This window comes from Patiria miniata, unplaced genomic scaffold, assembly GCF_015706575.1.
Source record: "Patiria miniata isolate m_02_andy unplaced genomic scaffold, ASM1570657v1 HiC_scaffold_23, whole genome shotgun sequence".
Taxonomy (NCBI): domain Eukaryota; kingdom Metazoa; phylum Echinodermata; class Asteroidea; order Valvatida; family Asterinidae; genus Patiria; species Patiria miniata.
Window position 1 is genome coordinate 2,432,108 of NW_024037062.1, and position 18,254 is coordinate 2,450,361.

Sequence of the window (18,254 nt, forward strand, 5' to 3'; positions counted from 1 at the left end):
CCGCATACGATCATATCAGCATTCAACAGAGAGACATTGTGTTTACGTTTCAGCGCATTGCCATGTCCAATACAGCCATGAAGTGGTTCCTTCATGTCCTGATTTACTTTGCGATAACCAAACTAGCTCTGAGCGGGCCAGATACTCCAATACTTCGTCCTGAGGTAAAACACATTTGTATTCCTAGTTTAATAGTTTGAAACACTTTTAATTGTTGTAATAACCATTGTTATGGCGTTACAGGGTAATCCTATTTCAAACTTTTCGGCCAAGGTGCGATTTAAGAAAGTCGTATACAAACGAGTGACATCAGTGAGTCGGTCAGTCATTTTGGGAGACAGTCAGTCAGTGTTCGCCTTTTGCGGACGTTGAAGAACCACACTTTTTGCATTGGTCACCGCTGTTCCCAAGACACACAACGTGTATATCGTACACGCAGAACGACATGAAAAATGTATTCGTACTCCGTCATGTCCGATGCAAACAACCGGGCTTTTTTCGTCTTTTCTCGGAAACGGTAAGACATTAGGTTGGTTTCCTTTCAACCACATGTTTGAAATAGTATAAATAAACAATCCAAAACATGAAATTTTCGGGGATTTCAGGACCTAGTGCCCCTTTAATGATGTAATGCCGATGTAAAGTCACCGAACGCTCGGTGCTGACCATGACCAGTAGAGTTGGAATTCGAACCCTTGTCGTAGTATGCTTACTGGTGCAATCGTTTGGTAATTTTTGTGCTTCAAATCTGTCGTGAATCGAGAGTATCATTGGCGCTCGTTGCAAAGCTAAGTACTCAGAGGAACTGAGGGCGATTAGTTTGATTTGACCTAGTCTATTGATTGCTATAAAACGTCACTTTGACTGGACACATTTCAGGTTGGTGATGACGAAGGGCCTCACCCAGAGCCACCTGAGCAACTCGAATCACCAGGAACGTTCCAGTCTGACATGCTACTGACTCATCAACAAGCGGAGGACATCGTCACTAGCGTTAAAGGAATGATGGCCCTCCAAAAACGAAGAGCGGTACGCACTGGTTACTGGCCTGACGCTAAAATCATCTACCAAATCGATGAAAACTTCGGAGGTATGTATGAGAACTGATTAACTTCGAACAACTGCGCGATCAATTCAAAAACTGTTCAAGGAAAGCGGATGTTCATTTAGTCCGTACCTAAATGTGTATTCATTAGCATTGAAGGCCAATATTAACATTGGCTTTTAATGCATTTTGTTCCTTTCCAATAATGACACCACTCATTAATCCATCCAAAAGAAGATGTTCCAAACATTAGCTGTTGAAGTTTCAGCTGAATGGGTATTACACTTTTGGAGAAAACAGTAAAACCAATAAAACATGCACAACCTTTTTTAGTACGAAACAGGATTGTGTCTAGGCCAATATATAACTCTTCATTTCTACAAATCAGTCAGTGATCTGATAGAAAAATAACCTTATATTTTTTATTTTTTTTTATATAACGAAAGCAACTCGAGTAGCCCATGTAATAAACCACTGCTTTCCCCATGGTCTTACATGAGCAGATTGATTTTTTTTTGCTGGTTAATTATGCAAGACAACCGCATCTTAACCTTTAGATTTTGACCAATCAGCCGGCGCTTTGTACATCGGGTCTTCGGTCATTCACCGTTGTCGTGTCAAACACATGGATACACAACATCCTATAGACTCAGCAACAATTAGGCTGTGGTCACGCGCTCTTCACGCGCTCTGTATTATGTTACACGACATCCGCCCGGCTGTTGTTGTATTACAAAACTGCATTCGAATTGACCAATTACAGTTTTAGTCCTCATTCGGGAATGAAAATGATGTCACGATTTAGTAAAATCGACTCCGATTAGCTGAGGTGATACTCAGACTACAAGTCGAATCGGACGGAATAATATCATCGGGTGTTTAGTACCTGTAGGCCTACGATGTTTAATCCAAGTGATCTTTATGGCACTATTCGGAAGGTAACGTTTGGGATAAATGCAAATGATCCTAAGTGCCTTTAAAGGTATTGTGTAAAAGTTATTAACGTTACGCGTCTTAGATAAGCATCCGGGACACGTTCTCATTCAGCCGAATTCAGCTATACGCGATGAAACGCACTGAAACGACGAATAATATCAACTGCGCGCGCGTGTGCGTCGTGTCAACGCTTGCGCGCACCCATTCACGGCTTCGCCGAATTAAAAAAAAACTACTAAAGAAAATTGCCCATACTAGACGCATCTTTGGAAATTTCGGGTTTTTTTTTATTGTTTTCTTAAAAGTGGCAGCTTTCCAGAAAGAATCATTTCACAGGGAGTTTAGTGTCATTAACTGTCTTTTGTACCAAGTATGCTTTTCAACAATAGTTATTTTCGTCAGTTACTTTTGGAAAACTGAAAAATGATAATATACTCTAACTTTAATAAAATATTGCTCTTTTTTGCAACGTTCACTTTCCACAATCTACCAAACCGTTGTTGGCAAAATGCCCGACCAGTCACAACTGGTTGGCAAAGATGAAGACATTTTAGTTACCTCGCCATAAAACCGAGGTCACTTGCTTTCCCAGCGATTAGTAATAGTTAAGGGTTTATTATCCCGACTGTGTTGTCACGGCACTTGATTAGTAAACTTACCAACTCGTGTCTATTCTGTTTCACTATTAACAGGTTTTCACTGAAAAGGTTAGCACATGTTCTTAATAAGATGTAAAAAAAATATATATATATAATTTTCAGCTACAATGGTTACCAAGATTAATGAAGCTATGGAATGGTGGCGTCAAGACACGTGTGTCACTTTTGAAGAGTACGTACCGTCAAGCACCCCCGATTCGGATCATCGTGTGGTCTTCAAAAAGGGCTATAACGGGTAAGAATATATAATCGAAACAAAACAGGGGCCGTTGCAGCCAACAATAGCATATATCGTCGCGTGCCAAGTAAAGGACCTAAGCCGCCCGGCCACGCAAAAAAAAATGCGCTCATTGGCAAATTAGAAATGGCATTTGGCTGAAACGGTGAAATTTGCTAAAAACTCGAATAATATTGAGTGTATTTCAATGGTAACGAACGGTCACGTGTCCAGTCTACAGAAAAAAACACACTAGCGTTACATATAAATAGCCTTAATAAATTCTGTGATGCATATAAATTATTACTTTGCTCGACTAAGAACTGCAACGCTCAGTCCCATGGCTGGCAGGACAACCTGCAGTTACCAAAAGATTAAACCGCAGTGGTGGCATGGGTGGCTTGTGGGTAAAGCGCTCGCCTCTCACCAACGTGACCACGGTTCGAATCCTGGCCGCGGATCACATGTGAGTAGAGTTGTGCGTTGGTTCTCTCCTGTGCCTCGAGGGTTTTTCTCCGGGCCCTCCGGTTTTCCTCCCTCCGGAAAAATCAATCACTTTCGATCTCAGGCTGTGCTCCGTGGTCATATATGGGTCAATGTGGCCGGAAGCTATAGGCGCCTTTACGTGCCAGCGGCCCGACCACGTTGTAGCCGCGTCCTTCGCAATTCAGCATCCCAGCTGCGAGTAAGGATGATTAGCCTCCCAAAGTACTATTATTTCATTGATTGTACTATTATTTCATTATTGGCATGATATAGGCCTAACGAAACAATTGTTGACTGCGGTGATAGACGATATGACGTTTTAAGTCCCCATGGCCCTTTAAAGGTATAGGCCATCATTTGTAATTTGTGCATTTTGTTCGTTTGAAGCAACAAACGTACTCAAAATCTGAAGAAGGGTGCTGAACAACTAACCTGATGAAATTTCAGCTCAACTTCAGCTGTATATTCCGAGAAAAACAGAATTCTAGGATCTCGATTTCATATCAAAAGTTGCTGAATCATGGTTTTTGAATTGGGCCTAAATTCAGCGTCCGAGACACGTTCTCACTGAGCCGAATGCAGCTACGCGATGTCGCGCACTAATCCGACGAATTATAGAAACCGCGCGCGCGTGTGCGCAACGCTTGCACGCACTTCGCCGAATAAAAAAAAAAATTCTAACGGAAATTTCCTACGCCGTTGGAAAGGCCTTCTTTCGTTGATTTCTTCAAAATGACAGCTTGTCAGAAAGCATAAGTTCACAGGGAATTTAGTTCCCTTACTACCTTTCAACCAAGTATGTTTTTCAACAATAATTACGTCAGTTACTTTTTGGATAGCTGCAAAATGACGGAATATAGCTATAAGTGTTAAAACACCATATCTTACATCACAATATGCAGTCAACAAGTGTCATGTTAAATACGAGTCATTGATTCCATTGTAGATGTTACTCTGATGTAGGGATGATTGATGACTTTCCACAACACATCCATCTGCAGGAAGATACATGCGATGTGGTAAGTGAATCTCAGAGTGCTTATCAAGGCGAGGCTGGTACGCAATGGCAGCGATGCATCGCGATCGCCCTCATGTGGTGCAGTTCCATAGGGGAAACAGTCCCCTTTATATCAAATGTGTGCAAACGATGTGATGTGCACATTGGAAAATATCAATAAACATGTTCAAAACTACTTATAACTGAGAAATTAAGCTGCCACTAAAACGTTAAGACGAAAATGCACGTTACAGGCTTTACCCGCGGCTTATATCAGGCGGAATAACATAAGTCCGATGCCTCATACATCAGACGCCTCATAAATCCGACGCCTCATATTTCCGAAATTTTGGACTTATGACTGGCGTCCGACATAGCGTCGGACTTGCGATACGGACCCAATCAGTCGGTATCGCAAACAAGACCAAGTGCGGAAAAAAGCTAAGATATGTCTCCACAAGCAACACAATGTATGTCTCTTTTGGTTTTTGTTGCAAGCTTGATAAAGCATAAAGGTAAAAATAAGTATTTAACCCCCCCCCCCCTTACACTTACCGTTCTGTGCCCCTCCCCGCCCCAATATAATATTCTACACGTAGAAGGCAAACCAAAAAACGAAAAGAAACATCCCCCCTTCGCAAGCAATTACACAAAACCTTTTTATCCTGGAATAATTACATGAGTCTCCTAGGTTTTTTTTTTCTTCTTCTATTGATCCAGCTGTAAGGAGAACCAAAACTCATTTCAAACTAATCATTCCAATGTGTCATATTTCTCCATGTTTAAACTGACACTTCTTTTGGTGTTAATGTAGACAGGAACGATAGCGCACGAGATTGGCCACACTGCGGGTTGGTGGCACGAACATGCCAGGATTGATAGAGAGCTGTACGTCACAATCCGTTACGAGAACATCCAGGACGGCAAGGAGAAACAGTTCGTTATGCATGAGAGTGAATCCTATGGCGTCCCGTATGACACAGAGTCTATCATGCACTACGCATCAACGGTAATAACCTGCCTACATTTGCGCTAGTATCCCGTTTGGGCTTTTTATCTCACTGACTGCAAAGGCGCGGATCCGGGGGAGGTCAAACCCCCCCCCCCCCCAACTCTGTCAAAAAAAAATTCATAGAAATTCATGAAAAAAAATGCGAATCCCCCCCCCCCTCTCTGACAACCAACATTTGTTTTACTGGTAATAATGTCCGCCTTTGCACACAAAAAACGGACAGAGCCAGCTTGGTATAGGGGGTATATGTACACTATTCTGTGATATAGTGTTAATAATCGTCGGATTTGAACAGCGTCGCCATTGAAAGTACGGAAGGAGACCCCCCCCCCCCATTGATTTTTGGAGGCCAAGGAAAAAAACCATGTCTACATTTACGTTTTTTGTCAATGACACCCCCCCCCCCGCAAACATTCCTGGATCCGCCCCTGCACTGCATGACCGACAAGCCAACCATGGAGGAATGGCAAAATGGACCGACTGACCAACGGACTGGCTGCACAATATGCATGGTTATTTTAGTTCATGAAGACTCGAGAGCCGGGTCGTGCTATCGTATTGGATTACCCCGTAACGTCAATGAATGGGCTAAATCCTGTCCATGATCGTTCAGCCATTCGATAGCAATTACAATACAATTTTGAGCGCTCTGACTGCGACTGGTCTGGGACATGACAGGCTCGCTTGCAGTCTTGTTTTGCTCTGGATCCAAAAGCCCTTGAGAAATGATGCGAATACGGTAGATGTGTATGTTTCGGCTTGTTTCACCAGGTCAAAATAATCTGCAACTCATAACCAGTTTGGAATTGAAATACCAACAAAAAATTAAGTGATGTAGGACTATTCTGCAACTTTATAGCATCAATTGGGCCTGTTTCCCATGGCCACGAAAAGTGTTTGCTGCTTTAAACAATTTTCTGGCATCAGTAAACAAAACATTCTTCAGTAAACAAACATGAAGCTAAGCTCAGCAAAATTGGGTCAGGTTGACCAGGCCAAACTTGTTGCGTGAAAATTGTAACTGAATTATCCCGGTTGGCCTACCTCACGGTACGATAGACTCGTTAAACGTTTCCTACTAATGGGCCTATACGTTTTGCGTGTAGTTCGGGTTTTTCACAAGATGGCGCAAAAAAATCAAAACACAAAACCGAAACCGATACGACCCGACTTAGGTCATGGAAAAACCGACCCGTTCTGAGCCGAAGTCGGATTCTGGACGGGTCGTTTCGGTTTCGGGAAGGGTTTGCACAACATTATCCGCAAATAGGCGTAGCCAGCGAGGGGGGGCAGGGGGTATGGGGCTATTGGCAATCACCTGGAAAGAAGGAAAGGCAGTGCAGGGACAATTTGGCGAATTGAATTGGTTCCCATGTAATTTCCTGAAATAGAAACGTATCAACGATCAAAAAGACTCGCTATTAAGCCCTGTTTTACATGGTTTCAATATGGCAATTGATACTATTTATCTTAATTAAGGGAACTGTTCATTATTTGTTCTTTTCGTGCACGTATACACTACACATGTAGGGAAAGGGAAATACATGTTATGGACATGTTTACAGCTTAACAGAGACATGTTGATAGTATTAATATTAATGGCTCAAGGAGAGGGTGTTACCATCCACGTGACGGGCTTTCGACTGATGAAATAGCTACTCTCTAAATTCCAAAGAGTGAAAATTCATTCCATTCGAGTGAAGATTCACTCCCACAGTCGGAAACTAAGGACTAGACGTTTTAGAGTGAAATTCCTTCAATTGTAAAGATCGGGTTTAACTCGAGCTTCGACTGAAGTGGTTCTTCTTTCAGACTATTTCAACAAAAAATGAGAGTGATTTTCACTCTAAAACGTCTAGTCCATAATTTCACTAAAGAGTAACCTGTTCGAGTATTTAATAACGTGTGTGTTATTGTTTTTTGGCCACAGTATTACTCCAAAAACGACTTTGTGACGATTGAGCCTCACAAACCACTGGAAGCATTCAAAATGGGAAATCGAAAATACTTCACTTTCTTCGACAAGAAACTGGCTAACCTCATGTACAATTGTTCTGGTAAGATTATTTTGGAAAGATTGAAGTTTTGACCAAAAATCTATGATTTTTTATGCGTTTCCCGGTGTAACATTTTCCTGTTTGCAAACACATTTTTTTCAAAACAGCGATGTAAATTTCTTACAATCTCTTGATTTGTACACATTCGTTCCTTTTAATTCTGCACTTTTAGCCAGGTTTATATACATACAGGTAATGGATTACATCCTATCTCGTGGTCACTCGAGGACAAGTTAAAGAAGAAAGCAAAGATGATTTTTTTCCCCGATTTGTTCAGTTTTCTTTACTGATGATTTTAAAATAGAATAGTATGTTGCATTTTAACCTTTTAGACTAAGACTGATCCATTATTAGCCCCGCCCAATGGTGTATTGACCAATCACAGGCGTGATTTATGTTAGTCTGGTCCCAGACCAAATGATTCTGACAATTATTTCTGACGAATCTTAGGTCAGGCAACCGCCACCGCTAAAAATAAAACATGATGGCCCTTTCTCAAAGCTTGGTTTTGTTTCAGCTTCAGTTTTATTACTAACAGATTTTAATGTTCCTCACTTCCGATCGAATAACAAACAAAAAAATCACTTGCTTCATATATCATGCAGTTTAATGTTTCTGTAAGAAGACATTGACTAATGCTGAGCTGGAATCTTTAAAGTTAGGGACCGAAATAGCAGGCGAAGCCAAATGGAGACCATGCCGAGTTTTAGAATACATCTAGGTAACTATTGCGACGCGTCGTCACATTCAACATACACGTACATGACGCAGCAAAGCTCGCCCCTGGTACGATCCGAGTGCATACTTGAAGCACAAAATCGTAATTGAATTTCAGGTGTGTGTTTTTTAATGCAAGCAATGAACATTTATTTTCAACTCATTTTATTTTTTTTTAATAAACATGGCTGGTTAATAAAACCTATTTTATACCCGGTATTACCCGGACGCTATCCGAGTATCGACGAAATGCATTCGGCAAACATCGAACATTTTCGGAAACGGAAGGCGTTCCTCCTGTTTTTGGTCACGTGCCGTATATAAATATACTGTAACGGTTACCTGACTTAAATAAGATTCATCGGAAATAGTCAGAATCTTATGGTCTAGAAACCAGACTAGACTAATGTCCGACATCCGTACATAAAAGTCCGACATGCATGTACGTGCGTATAAGTGATGTGCTCGGTTTGATCACGCAGTGTGACATTTGAGAGCTGCAGGTGTTGGTTGTCCGCGTGCGCATTGGGCGGTGCGTAATGGATCAATCTATTCAGCTAATGGCGGCCAAAATAATGGCGGTGAAACTGCTCAAAATGAAAACTTCTGACTTATGTGAAATCACTCCCTATGTTACACCCAGTAGGAAAAGAAATTTCACTGTACCCGCTTTATTCATTGCTATATTTTTTTCAGGTGTGTGTACAGAAGACCTGCAATGCGAAAATGACGGCTACGTTGGTCAAGATTGCATTTGTCACTGTAAACTGGGTTACAGTGGAGAGAACTGTGAGCTGTACACTGCAAGAGATGAAGATGATCGTATGTTAACAGAACCAAACCTTTCCGACTAAATGTAAAACATGTTTAACCGAAAAGTGGCAAAGTTGTACACATGTACTTCATTATTTAAATTAAATTGTGTGCATTTACCATATGACAAACGTTAAGGTAAGGCACATGACTAATAGACCAAAGGCAACGTGAAATAAAAATATAAACCACAGGTAAACCTTTCCAAATCGTTACTGAAACTCCAACTCAAAGAACACGAAAAATATCATAGTCAAATCCAAATCCATCAAAACCATAGCCTATCTATAGCCAATCCATCAAATCCATTGCTAATCCATTCAAGATATAATCTCAATGATAATTGCCAATCCAACAATGCCGAAGCCAAACCATTTAAGCCATAGCCAATTCATTCAAGCCATGGCAAATCCATTCATGCCATAACCAATCCATCCAAGGCATAGCCATTAAAGACATTGCCAATCCAGCAATGCCATAGCCAATCCATTGAAGCCACAGGCAATCAATTCAAGACATTGTATCAATCAAAGCCATGACCAATACATCAAAGCCAAAACACTCCATCAAAGCCATAACCAATTATAAACGACATATCCAGTCCATAAAGGACAAAGCAAATCCGTAAAAGACTTAGGCAAGGCTATAGACAATCTATCATATTCAAGCCAATTATCAAAGCCATAGCCAAACCATCAATGCCATAGTCAGCCCATCAAAGCCATAACCAGTCCATCGAAGCCACAACCAATTCATGAAAGCCATAGTCCATCCAACACAGCTATAGCCAAACAATCAAAGCCATTAACAAAGTCTTAGCCAATCCATGAAAGTCGTTGCCCATCCGTGGAGGTCACGGCCAATTCAGTAAAACACTGACCGACTCATCAAAGCCTAGCCTCACATTCTTCACTATTTTTCCCATGAACAGAATCAAAGTTTGATGTTTTGGTTTTATTTTTGTTTTGTCAAAGCTTGCTACAAGGAATTTGAAGCTAAATTTGACAGCGATCAACAGCTGAACTCACCCGGGACTCCACTACCTTACGAGCCCATGCTTTATTGCCCCTGGTTGATTACGGTGGGTCGTTAGGTCAGACACAATGTTAAGGATGTATAACAAAACAATAATCTCTATAGACTTATTCGGCACCAGCCATTTTCTGAGGTGGCACTGCGGTGACACCAGGCTTGCGCGAGTTGCTCTCGGGTAGTACGCGTGGCACCACCTCACAAAATGACTTCTAATCTTGTGCCCCGCGGATAACTTTATAAAAGTCTTTATGACAATGAATTGTGGCGGTTTGGACAAATGTATTCAAGAGTCGGTATTTTTTTAAGCGTTGATATGTGAATTCAGAGTTTGCCTTACACGTTTTTTGAAGCTAAGATTGTGTTTGGGTTTTAATAAACAGAGATATTTTAATCCACACTTTAAAAGTCATAGTACCAATATTTATAAAAATTTAGCTCTTTCCTTACTCATTATCCTTTGGTAAAAGCGATAATAACCTTTTTTTTTCTCTCTCTAACAGGCCCCTGAAGGGTCTACCGTTATTTTAACATTTCTCTTTCTTGACACTGAGGGCGGTAGCTGTAAGAGCGACTATGTCAAAGTACGAAGCGGTACTGATATTTTCTACGGTGGGGACAGGTCAGTTTATTAATCTGTTGAATAGCCACCTCCCCCCCCCCCCTCCCCCCCCCAAAAAAAAAAAAAAACTATACGGTGTCGTGTTCACATTGACTGATTATTCAAACATGAATCTACCTTCCTGTAAAAAATAAGTACGGATATCTTAATGCAATCGCATGATGAATTGACGAATGAAGTTTATGAATGGATGAATCTCTTTATCGATTAATCGGGTCATATTTCGCAAGATTTGAAAATTAACTACTCACATTATGGCCAAACCAAGATTGCGGGATAAACTATAAAAGGGAATATACATTATTTGCTTTTGCTGTAATTTTCAGAAATGGATGGAATTGGGGGGTTGGAAATATATAGCAAATATAGTTACACTGACTTTTTTGAGGTTTTGTGTTCGAAAATGCTATAAAACCAAGAAAAACGATCATTTTCCTGTAGTCTGGTTCCCTGACTCCATATAAGAAGAAACAGAGCAGTTTACATTGAGGAATTGTACGGTCAGGGAACCAGTCTAGCTGGCTCGTACCCGTTCATAGGTTTGTAATCGATTGCAAACAAGTGCGATGGTCAATTGGGGCGAGTATTTGAAGAAAAAAAAAGCCAGTTGTTTCCAACGCTGATCGGCCGATCAGCGTTGGAAATTGATACAAAAATACCACTTTTCTTGAAAATGACAGTATACCAGGTGCCATGATTTTACAGGATGCTTTACACTGCATATGTAACTAAAGTTTTTGATATGTAATTGCATTTCCAGTTACTGTGGTCAAACTCTGCCTGAACCCATCGAGTCTGTAGGAAATCAAATGATAGTAATTTTCAAATCGGATGGAAGCATTCAAGGCAGAGGATTCAGGGCACAGTATAGAGCCAATCCTGCAAAGACCATACCAACTACACCTGAGGCAACCACCCCCGAGGCAACCACCCCCAAGGCAACCACAGAGGCAACCACCCCTCCCGAGGAGCCTACCACGCAGCTTCCAGCTACCGACAAGCCGATTGTACCTAAATGTGGTAAGTTGCTTGTTACGCCAAAATCGTAATTTAATATGGATTTTCCCAGTTACTCCGACACTTGTATCATTCAATTCCATGAAAAGATACTTTATTTCGGCTCCAGAACGTTGTTGGACCCCATACTTACTTTCGATTTCGAATTCACGGCATTTTATAGATTTCATATTTAATTCGAAAATAATAGCATTCTGGATTCGTCGAATTTTCGGAAATTTGGTCTAATGTGGAGATTGGCGCTGAATTGAAAAAGCAAAATTGTTTTTGTTTTCATCATTCATTTACTCGCTTTGGTCATTCATATTCAGTTCGTGCACAGTCTTTGTACTTAAAGGAGGAGTAAGAAGGCAAGGGTTTTTATTAACTCAGATAGGCATGAGCAAACCTTTTGTGATCCATTGTCACCTAATTAAAATAAGCAGCCTCTAAGATACAGGAACGCAATATTCTTTAAGTTCGCAAATGCATCATACATGTTCCGCCTGATTTCCATGGTCATATTTGTAATGTTAGATTACCTTTTTTCACAAAGTCTAGCCTGTTATTTAAAGAAGTCGAAGAGACTGGAAACATGTCTGACAGTAGTGTTGCAGCTTGCCACAACTGAAATAGAATGAACGTAGCATTTAAATGAATGATAAAAACACGATTTTACTTTTTCGAGACAATATCCACATGAGACGAAATTCTCGAAACTAGAACGAATCAGAACACATTTGCGAATTACACTGGAACGTAATTAACGTATACTCGAGGGAATTTAAAGATGCAATAATATTGTTAAGGTAACTGGGAGAACCCATATAAGCCATTCAAACAGAAACAAAACGAGGCACGGCAATGGTACACATCAGTTTGTAAACGCTACCAAACTATCGTTTTTGCTCTAAGTGACAAAAATTCGTTACGTTGTACCTATTTTCTGTAAATAAAGATGGTGGTTTTTATTTTGTTGAAACATAACGGTAACAGGTTTTTTTTCTTTTTTGAACAGTGAAAAGTATTTTTTTTTTTCCAAGTTCACCACTAAATGTGTCCCAGTGAAGGCTGTTTTGTGTCAAACATAGTGCTGCTATGTATGCTTGATAAACAGTTATCATATTTTTTAAGTAAATCAATGTCTACTCTAATGTATGAGATGTTGACATATGCGTGTCAAGTTGGAGTTTAAGATGTTTTTATTTACTTTGTAGTTGAAGAGGTTACTTTTTTTTTCTCAAGAAACACCATTTCTCCTGTAACCTTTTCCTAAAGGAGACGTCGACCTAAACTTGGTTTTTCGTGAAGTGAACAAATTTAAGATTTTTGTTTGAGACGCTTAAGTTTAAATAGAGTTGCTTTGTTTGCAAGTTAAAAGAAACCAATCGTGTGCCCGGCAGGTCATCATATACGCGTATGTCCTTATGAGCGAACGCATAATCACCAAAACTGTTCCCAGCAAAAGGGCATAGGTAGAAAAGTGTCTCTATTTTTATGAAATTTAAACATTTTTTGTCAGAAATTACAAGTGTTGTTTCAAAACTTATGATTCATGCGTGTGACAAATTTCAAATTCATACGATTTATATTACGCGTGGGAGAGCATTGGATTCATAATACGCGCAGGGGGAACAATAGTACCTTTCAATGAAATGTTCATATGCCCTTCTGCCGGGCACCCGACGCCATAGAGTATTCACAGTGAATCAATTATCACTGTATGTAATGTCACCCACAGGAGACGTTGAAGGGTCGTGTGGTGGGGTTTTCAACGTAGATTCTGGCTGTATTGCATCACCGAATTTCGGAAATGGCGAGTACAATAACAACGAAGAATGTGTTTATCGTATCACAGTAAGTTAAAGAATTCATTTTGGAAGGTGGTTCATATTCTAAAAATATACATGTATATAAATGTAAATATTAATAAAATATAACAAGGTTTGGATTAAAGACTCTGGCAAACTCACTATGATTTGCTTGTCTCTTTTGAGGCTTTACTTGTACTTCTGACGATTGGTGCATAACAATGCATGACAATTTTATCAATCTAATATCTTGTCGTTGTAATTATAAACAATTGGTTCATTGAAGAAGAGAAGACGCGGAAACTTTATTTTGGAATTAATGTTCTTTATCAGTCTTGCATAAACTCAAGTCATCTATCTAGAGGCCTCCGTCAAATCCAACTCTGTTGTCTGCGGACACGACAACGAAAAGGTAGTTTCTCGCGCCGAATACGGTTGCGCGCAAGCGTAGTGATACTTCTCTGCCATTTTTGTGGTATTGCGCCGTGCTATCCATTGTCTCTTTTTTAATCCAGCTTGGACTTTTTTCCTCCTTATTACACTCCCAGGTCGATTCTGGTAAACGTGTTGAGTTGAGACTAGAGAAACTTGATGTGGAGTACCAGGATGAGTGCACGTGGGACAGAGTGGTGGTCATTCCAGGACAAACTCATGGCTCTGTCAGGTATGTCTCAAGTGCGACAAACGTGTCCACACATGTTTGGCCGACCCAAAATCCGGGTCTGATTTGACCTTACGGTTGCAGACCAGTAAATCGGTCCGAAATTGCCTACGCCGGCCAAATCACGATTTGCATGCCCTCAAAATCTTCAGTATTTGGGCATGCTGTGGGCCATGAACGTGAAGGTTTGTAAAAAATATGGGTGGAAGCCGTGCACAGGACTGTGAGTTTGTAGTTCCGTTCAGTTTGGATAAAGCGTTCTATTTTGCAATGGAGTGTAGGCATCGTTTTTCAAAATGGCGATGGGCTTCAGGACTATTTTCAGGGGTGATCATCTTCGGATGGAAGTTTCTCCTAAACGTCATCAGTTGACCCCCAAAAAAATTGAAAAGAAAATGAAAGATGATGAAATAAGCTTTAATTTGAAGTGTGTCTCGAACACCTTGGAGAATTGTGAGTATTTTCCCCGAATTTCTGAAGTGGGAGCATTTACCATTGGGGTCTATGGAAGTTTATTTACTGGTCTGCTACCTTACGCTCTTTCTGGTTAAAACTTCACCGAGTCACTTTTCCTGGCCATTCATCCGGAAAAGTGTCATTTTAACACGAGGAAAATTGTCGTTTTGATTCCGAAGAGTGGCAGATCAATTCTGACCCTAATTCCAGGACGAGTCTGACCTGCGTCTTTTGAGAATGTGGGTTGACAAACGCTGAAATGCGAGCGTTGACCAGCAAAGATCCGTCGTATGCTACTGTAAGATTGTAGAGGGCGCCCTCTTTGTTCACGAACAGTTTCCTCAGTCGGGGTTTTCGATCGTGATTTTTAATCAGCGTGGGAAAAAAGTATGGTACATTGGCGTATCCAAATCACATCCAGAAAGATGACCCAACCCGGACCAATTAATCTAGATGAGCTACTTGTATGACATAATTCGGGAATTATCATTCATCATCATTCATCATCATTCATGGTGCTACTGTCGACAGTTTAAAGCAATCCTTCCGTGGGCGATGCTTTCGATGATCAATCAATCAATGTAGCACTTTAAACCACTTAAACAAGCGAAACAAACAATATGCATTGCATGCAAACTGGAACAATTTTCTGGTATGAGTTAGGTTTATACGCGACCGGCAAATTATGTCAACAGCTGTGAAATGGTCGATAAACATTATCAGAAATACCTCATGAATAACCAGCTAATTCTTCATATTTTGATGTGCAGGGTTTGTGGAGAATCCGTTCCGGAAGGAAGTTTTGTATCACTTGACAACACCATGACGGTGAAGATGATCAGTGACGCACTTAAGACTCAAGGTGGATTTTCAGCAAGCTTCCAGGGGATTACCGTGGATTAAAAGGATGAGGAACAAGAACTAATCCATGTTCAGGACGACGGAACGGCGGCGACCAATGTTTTTTTTCTTGTGCCAAACCCAACAATTAATTTAAAAGAATAAAGCTGGCCCAATGATAATTAATGATTTTGATGACAATTTTGTCCTTTCATGCTTGCTTAGCGGTAATTATGACTAGATAAAGATGCATAGCCTTGCCGTTGCCTCATTTGCTAGGAAGACGTACAAAAGATATATATAGAGGTAATTTGATTTTGTTGTCATACAGTGTAGAGTGCTTTACAAAGACTGTTTCCCACGCTAAATGAGCATAATTTGATTAATCGGTAATGGATATTGAAATGATCAAGTAAGCCATTTTTAGTTTCAAAGATTATGATTTTGTGGTTGTGTCAGTTTAAAACAAAGAGGGAATTTGTGTCCTCAATAAAGTCATGACAGACGACATAGCTTAAGCTGTCGATAAAATGTGTAATAGGAAAGAGTTATCAATTCTTTAAGGACATTTTGTAAATTGTTTGCGGGAATTTGTCGAGCTGTATCCCCCATCGAGATGGAAATCGATTTATTTTCTTTAATCCAACATTCAAGCCAAAACCAAGCTCGAAGTGTAGGAGATTTGGCAAAAATAGAAACACAAATGTCTAAACGTTTAACTTGCTTTATTTAAGATAATTACTGAGGTCAGTTTGAAAACGGTAATTTCATAAATTGTTAACAAACTGTAAGAAAATAGAATTAGATTAATAAATCATTTAAGCCATGCAGAGCAACAGAAATAAGATTTGTTGTGTTTTCTGTATTAAAAAGATAGTTCAGCCCAACCAAGCATGATTTTTTATTTTTCACGCACACCGCCATTTTGGATTTCATAGTCACGTAAGCCGGTGGGGGGGGGGGGGGGGGGGCAGCTAGTGGAACACATGTTGTAGACCTTTCTATCACCAACGCGTGGTTGGCACATTTTGCCAACCAGCGGCTGAAAAACTATGGAAGGTCCAACACTGCAAAAATTGAGAAAACTTAATAATAATTACCAAAATATTACTTGATTGTGGAAAATACAAAATTATCCACAAACGCTACAAAGCAATTCTACACGCGCCTTTTTCTAATCTAATGAGGGGTTAATGAGGACTTTCTTTGAAAAATATGTTGCCAACCACGGCTTCTATTTATGCGCTTGCGGCAGCCCATACAAAATGGCGCTCAATGATTTCAAACAATAGTAAGAAAGGTCTATACATTATACCTAACATGTGGAAGTACATGTTAGGTTACATGTGGAAGTACTGATTGCTTGTTAGCCCTATCGGAAGAGCTCATATGATAAACGTGACGAGATACAATGTGATAAATTCAAGATAGCGGCGAACGTAGTGTGGTCCACGCTAACTCGAGGTTCTAAACTTAATGCCTAACTAGCAGAGAGTCCACGAAATCACTGTTTTCACCTAAACTCACCCATGAACCTTTCGATTCAATTGTGCATTGTGTCCTTATTCCTCATGATCGGTGACGACAGCAAACATTCGTGCCATAACATCAATAATTTCAAACGCACTCCATTCTATATAACAGTGTTGCAATATCAAGAGGAGTCCTTTATACTACAAATGTTGTCACTTCGATGGTTAGTCCAGAGTGTTTAAGTCCTGTCCACTGTACAGCAGCTGTTTAAAGCCGACTGTATAATTTCAAGCTCACTATTCTATGGGTATTTCTGGACCACTAATTGGCAAAGCTGTCATAGTTAGATATACGGACTCAAGTTGAAATTTCAACTTCAAAGTTCACTCCATCGAAATGTCATTCGCCTGCATTTCAGACATTCCATGTGCTGATGGCGGGGCCGTATCATAAGTCCGACGCCTCATAGGTCTGACGCCTCATAAGTCCGAAATTTCGGACTTATGAGGCGTCGGACTTATGAGGCATAAATCCGCCTCATAGGTCCGACGCCTCATAAGTCCGGCAATGGGCAAACGCCGTTTCGGACTTATCATGAGGAGTCGGAGCTATGAGGCGTCGGACCTATGAGGCGGAATATATAAATGTTATGCCTCGTAAGTCCGACGCCTCATAAGTCCGAAATTTCGGACTTCTCAGGCGTCGGACTTTATGAGGCGTCGGCCTTATGAGCGGATCCCTCATGGCAAGGGGTGTCGGTGGAGAGGAGAGTGAAGGTGTATCTCCACAAGCTCATGCTTTTTGGAGACCTCCATCCCTACACAAATACAAACGTTTAATTGTGCATGTACATAATGTGTTGGTAAGGGAATAAATGTGTGTTTTGGGCGGTTTTAAAAACTTTGTACCGGTTGTCTGGAGTTTCAATGGGTGAAAATTACCCGAGGCGAAGCCGAAGGGTACTTCTCAGCACTTCATACTCCATTGACCGGTCTTAAACAGAGTGTTTAATACCGACCAAGCATTCCAATTATTCCCATTCATAAATACCTTTTCGGTCAAAAACATAATTCGGTCCAAAAATCAAAACAAACAAAAAACTAGACGTTGCCAACTTTTTTGTTCAACAATTTTACATCATGTGTCATGAAATACGTACCCCTCTGACTATAATATGGAATGCCCCTCCACAACTCGTTACCTTATAAGGAAATTGGCATGCGCGTCGCGCGCACTGCGCGATGTCGCGCAAAACGCAGCTGGGCTGGTGTAGTGTGAATTTCGGACTATGAAATACTGATTCACTGGTAGTTTTGCGCATGCCTACTTGAGGAATGTGAACGCTCGACCAATGAAACGTTAAAAGGCACCGGATTTTTTATGGGAGTCAAAATTTCATGTGAGATTGAACAAGTGTTTCAGAC

General features: G+C 40.6%; 1 protein-coding gene across 1 annotated transcript; it reads left to right on the forward strand.

The window, feature by feature from the left end:
• The first annotated feature begins 62 nt into the window (after nt 1–62).
• On the forward strand, nt 63–15,479 carry LOC119731366 (protein SpAN-like). The gene is made up of 13 exons (XM_038204543.1): nt 63–164; nt 880–1,090; nt 2,743–2,875; nt 4,290–4,362; nt 5,155–5,349; nt 7,283–7,409; nt 8,823–8,948; nt 9,914–10,020; nt 10,475–10,593; nt 11,354–11,613; nt 13,331–13,446; nt 13,949–14,064; nt 15,288–15,479. Exons 1-13 carry the CDS (start codon nt 63–65, stop codon nt 15,418–15,420), a joined length of 1,818 nt encoding a protein of 605 aa, XP_038060471.1. The 3' UTR covers nt 15,421–15,479.
• The last annotated feature ends 2,775 nt before the right edge of the window (nt 15,480–18,254 follow it).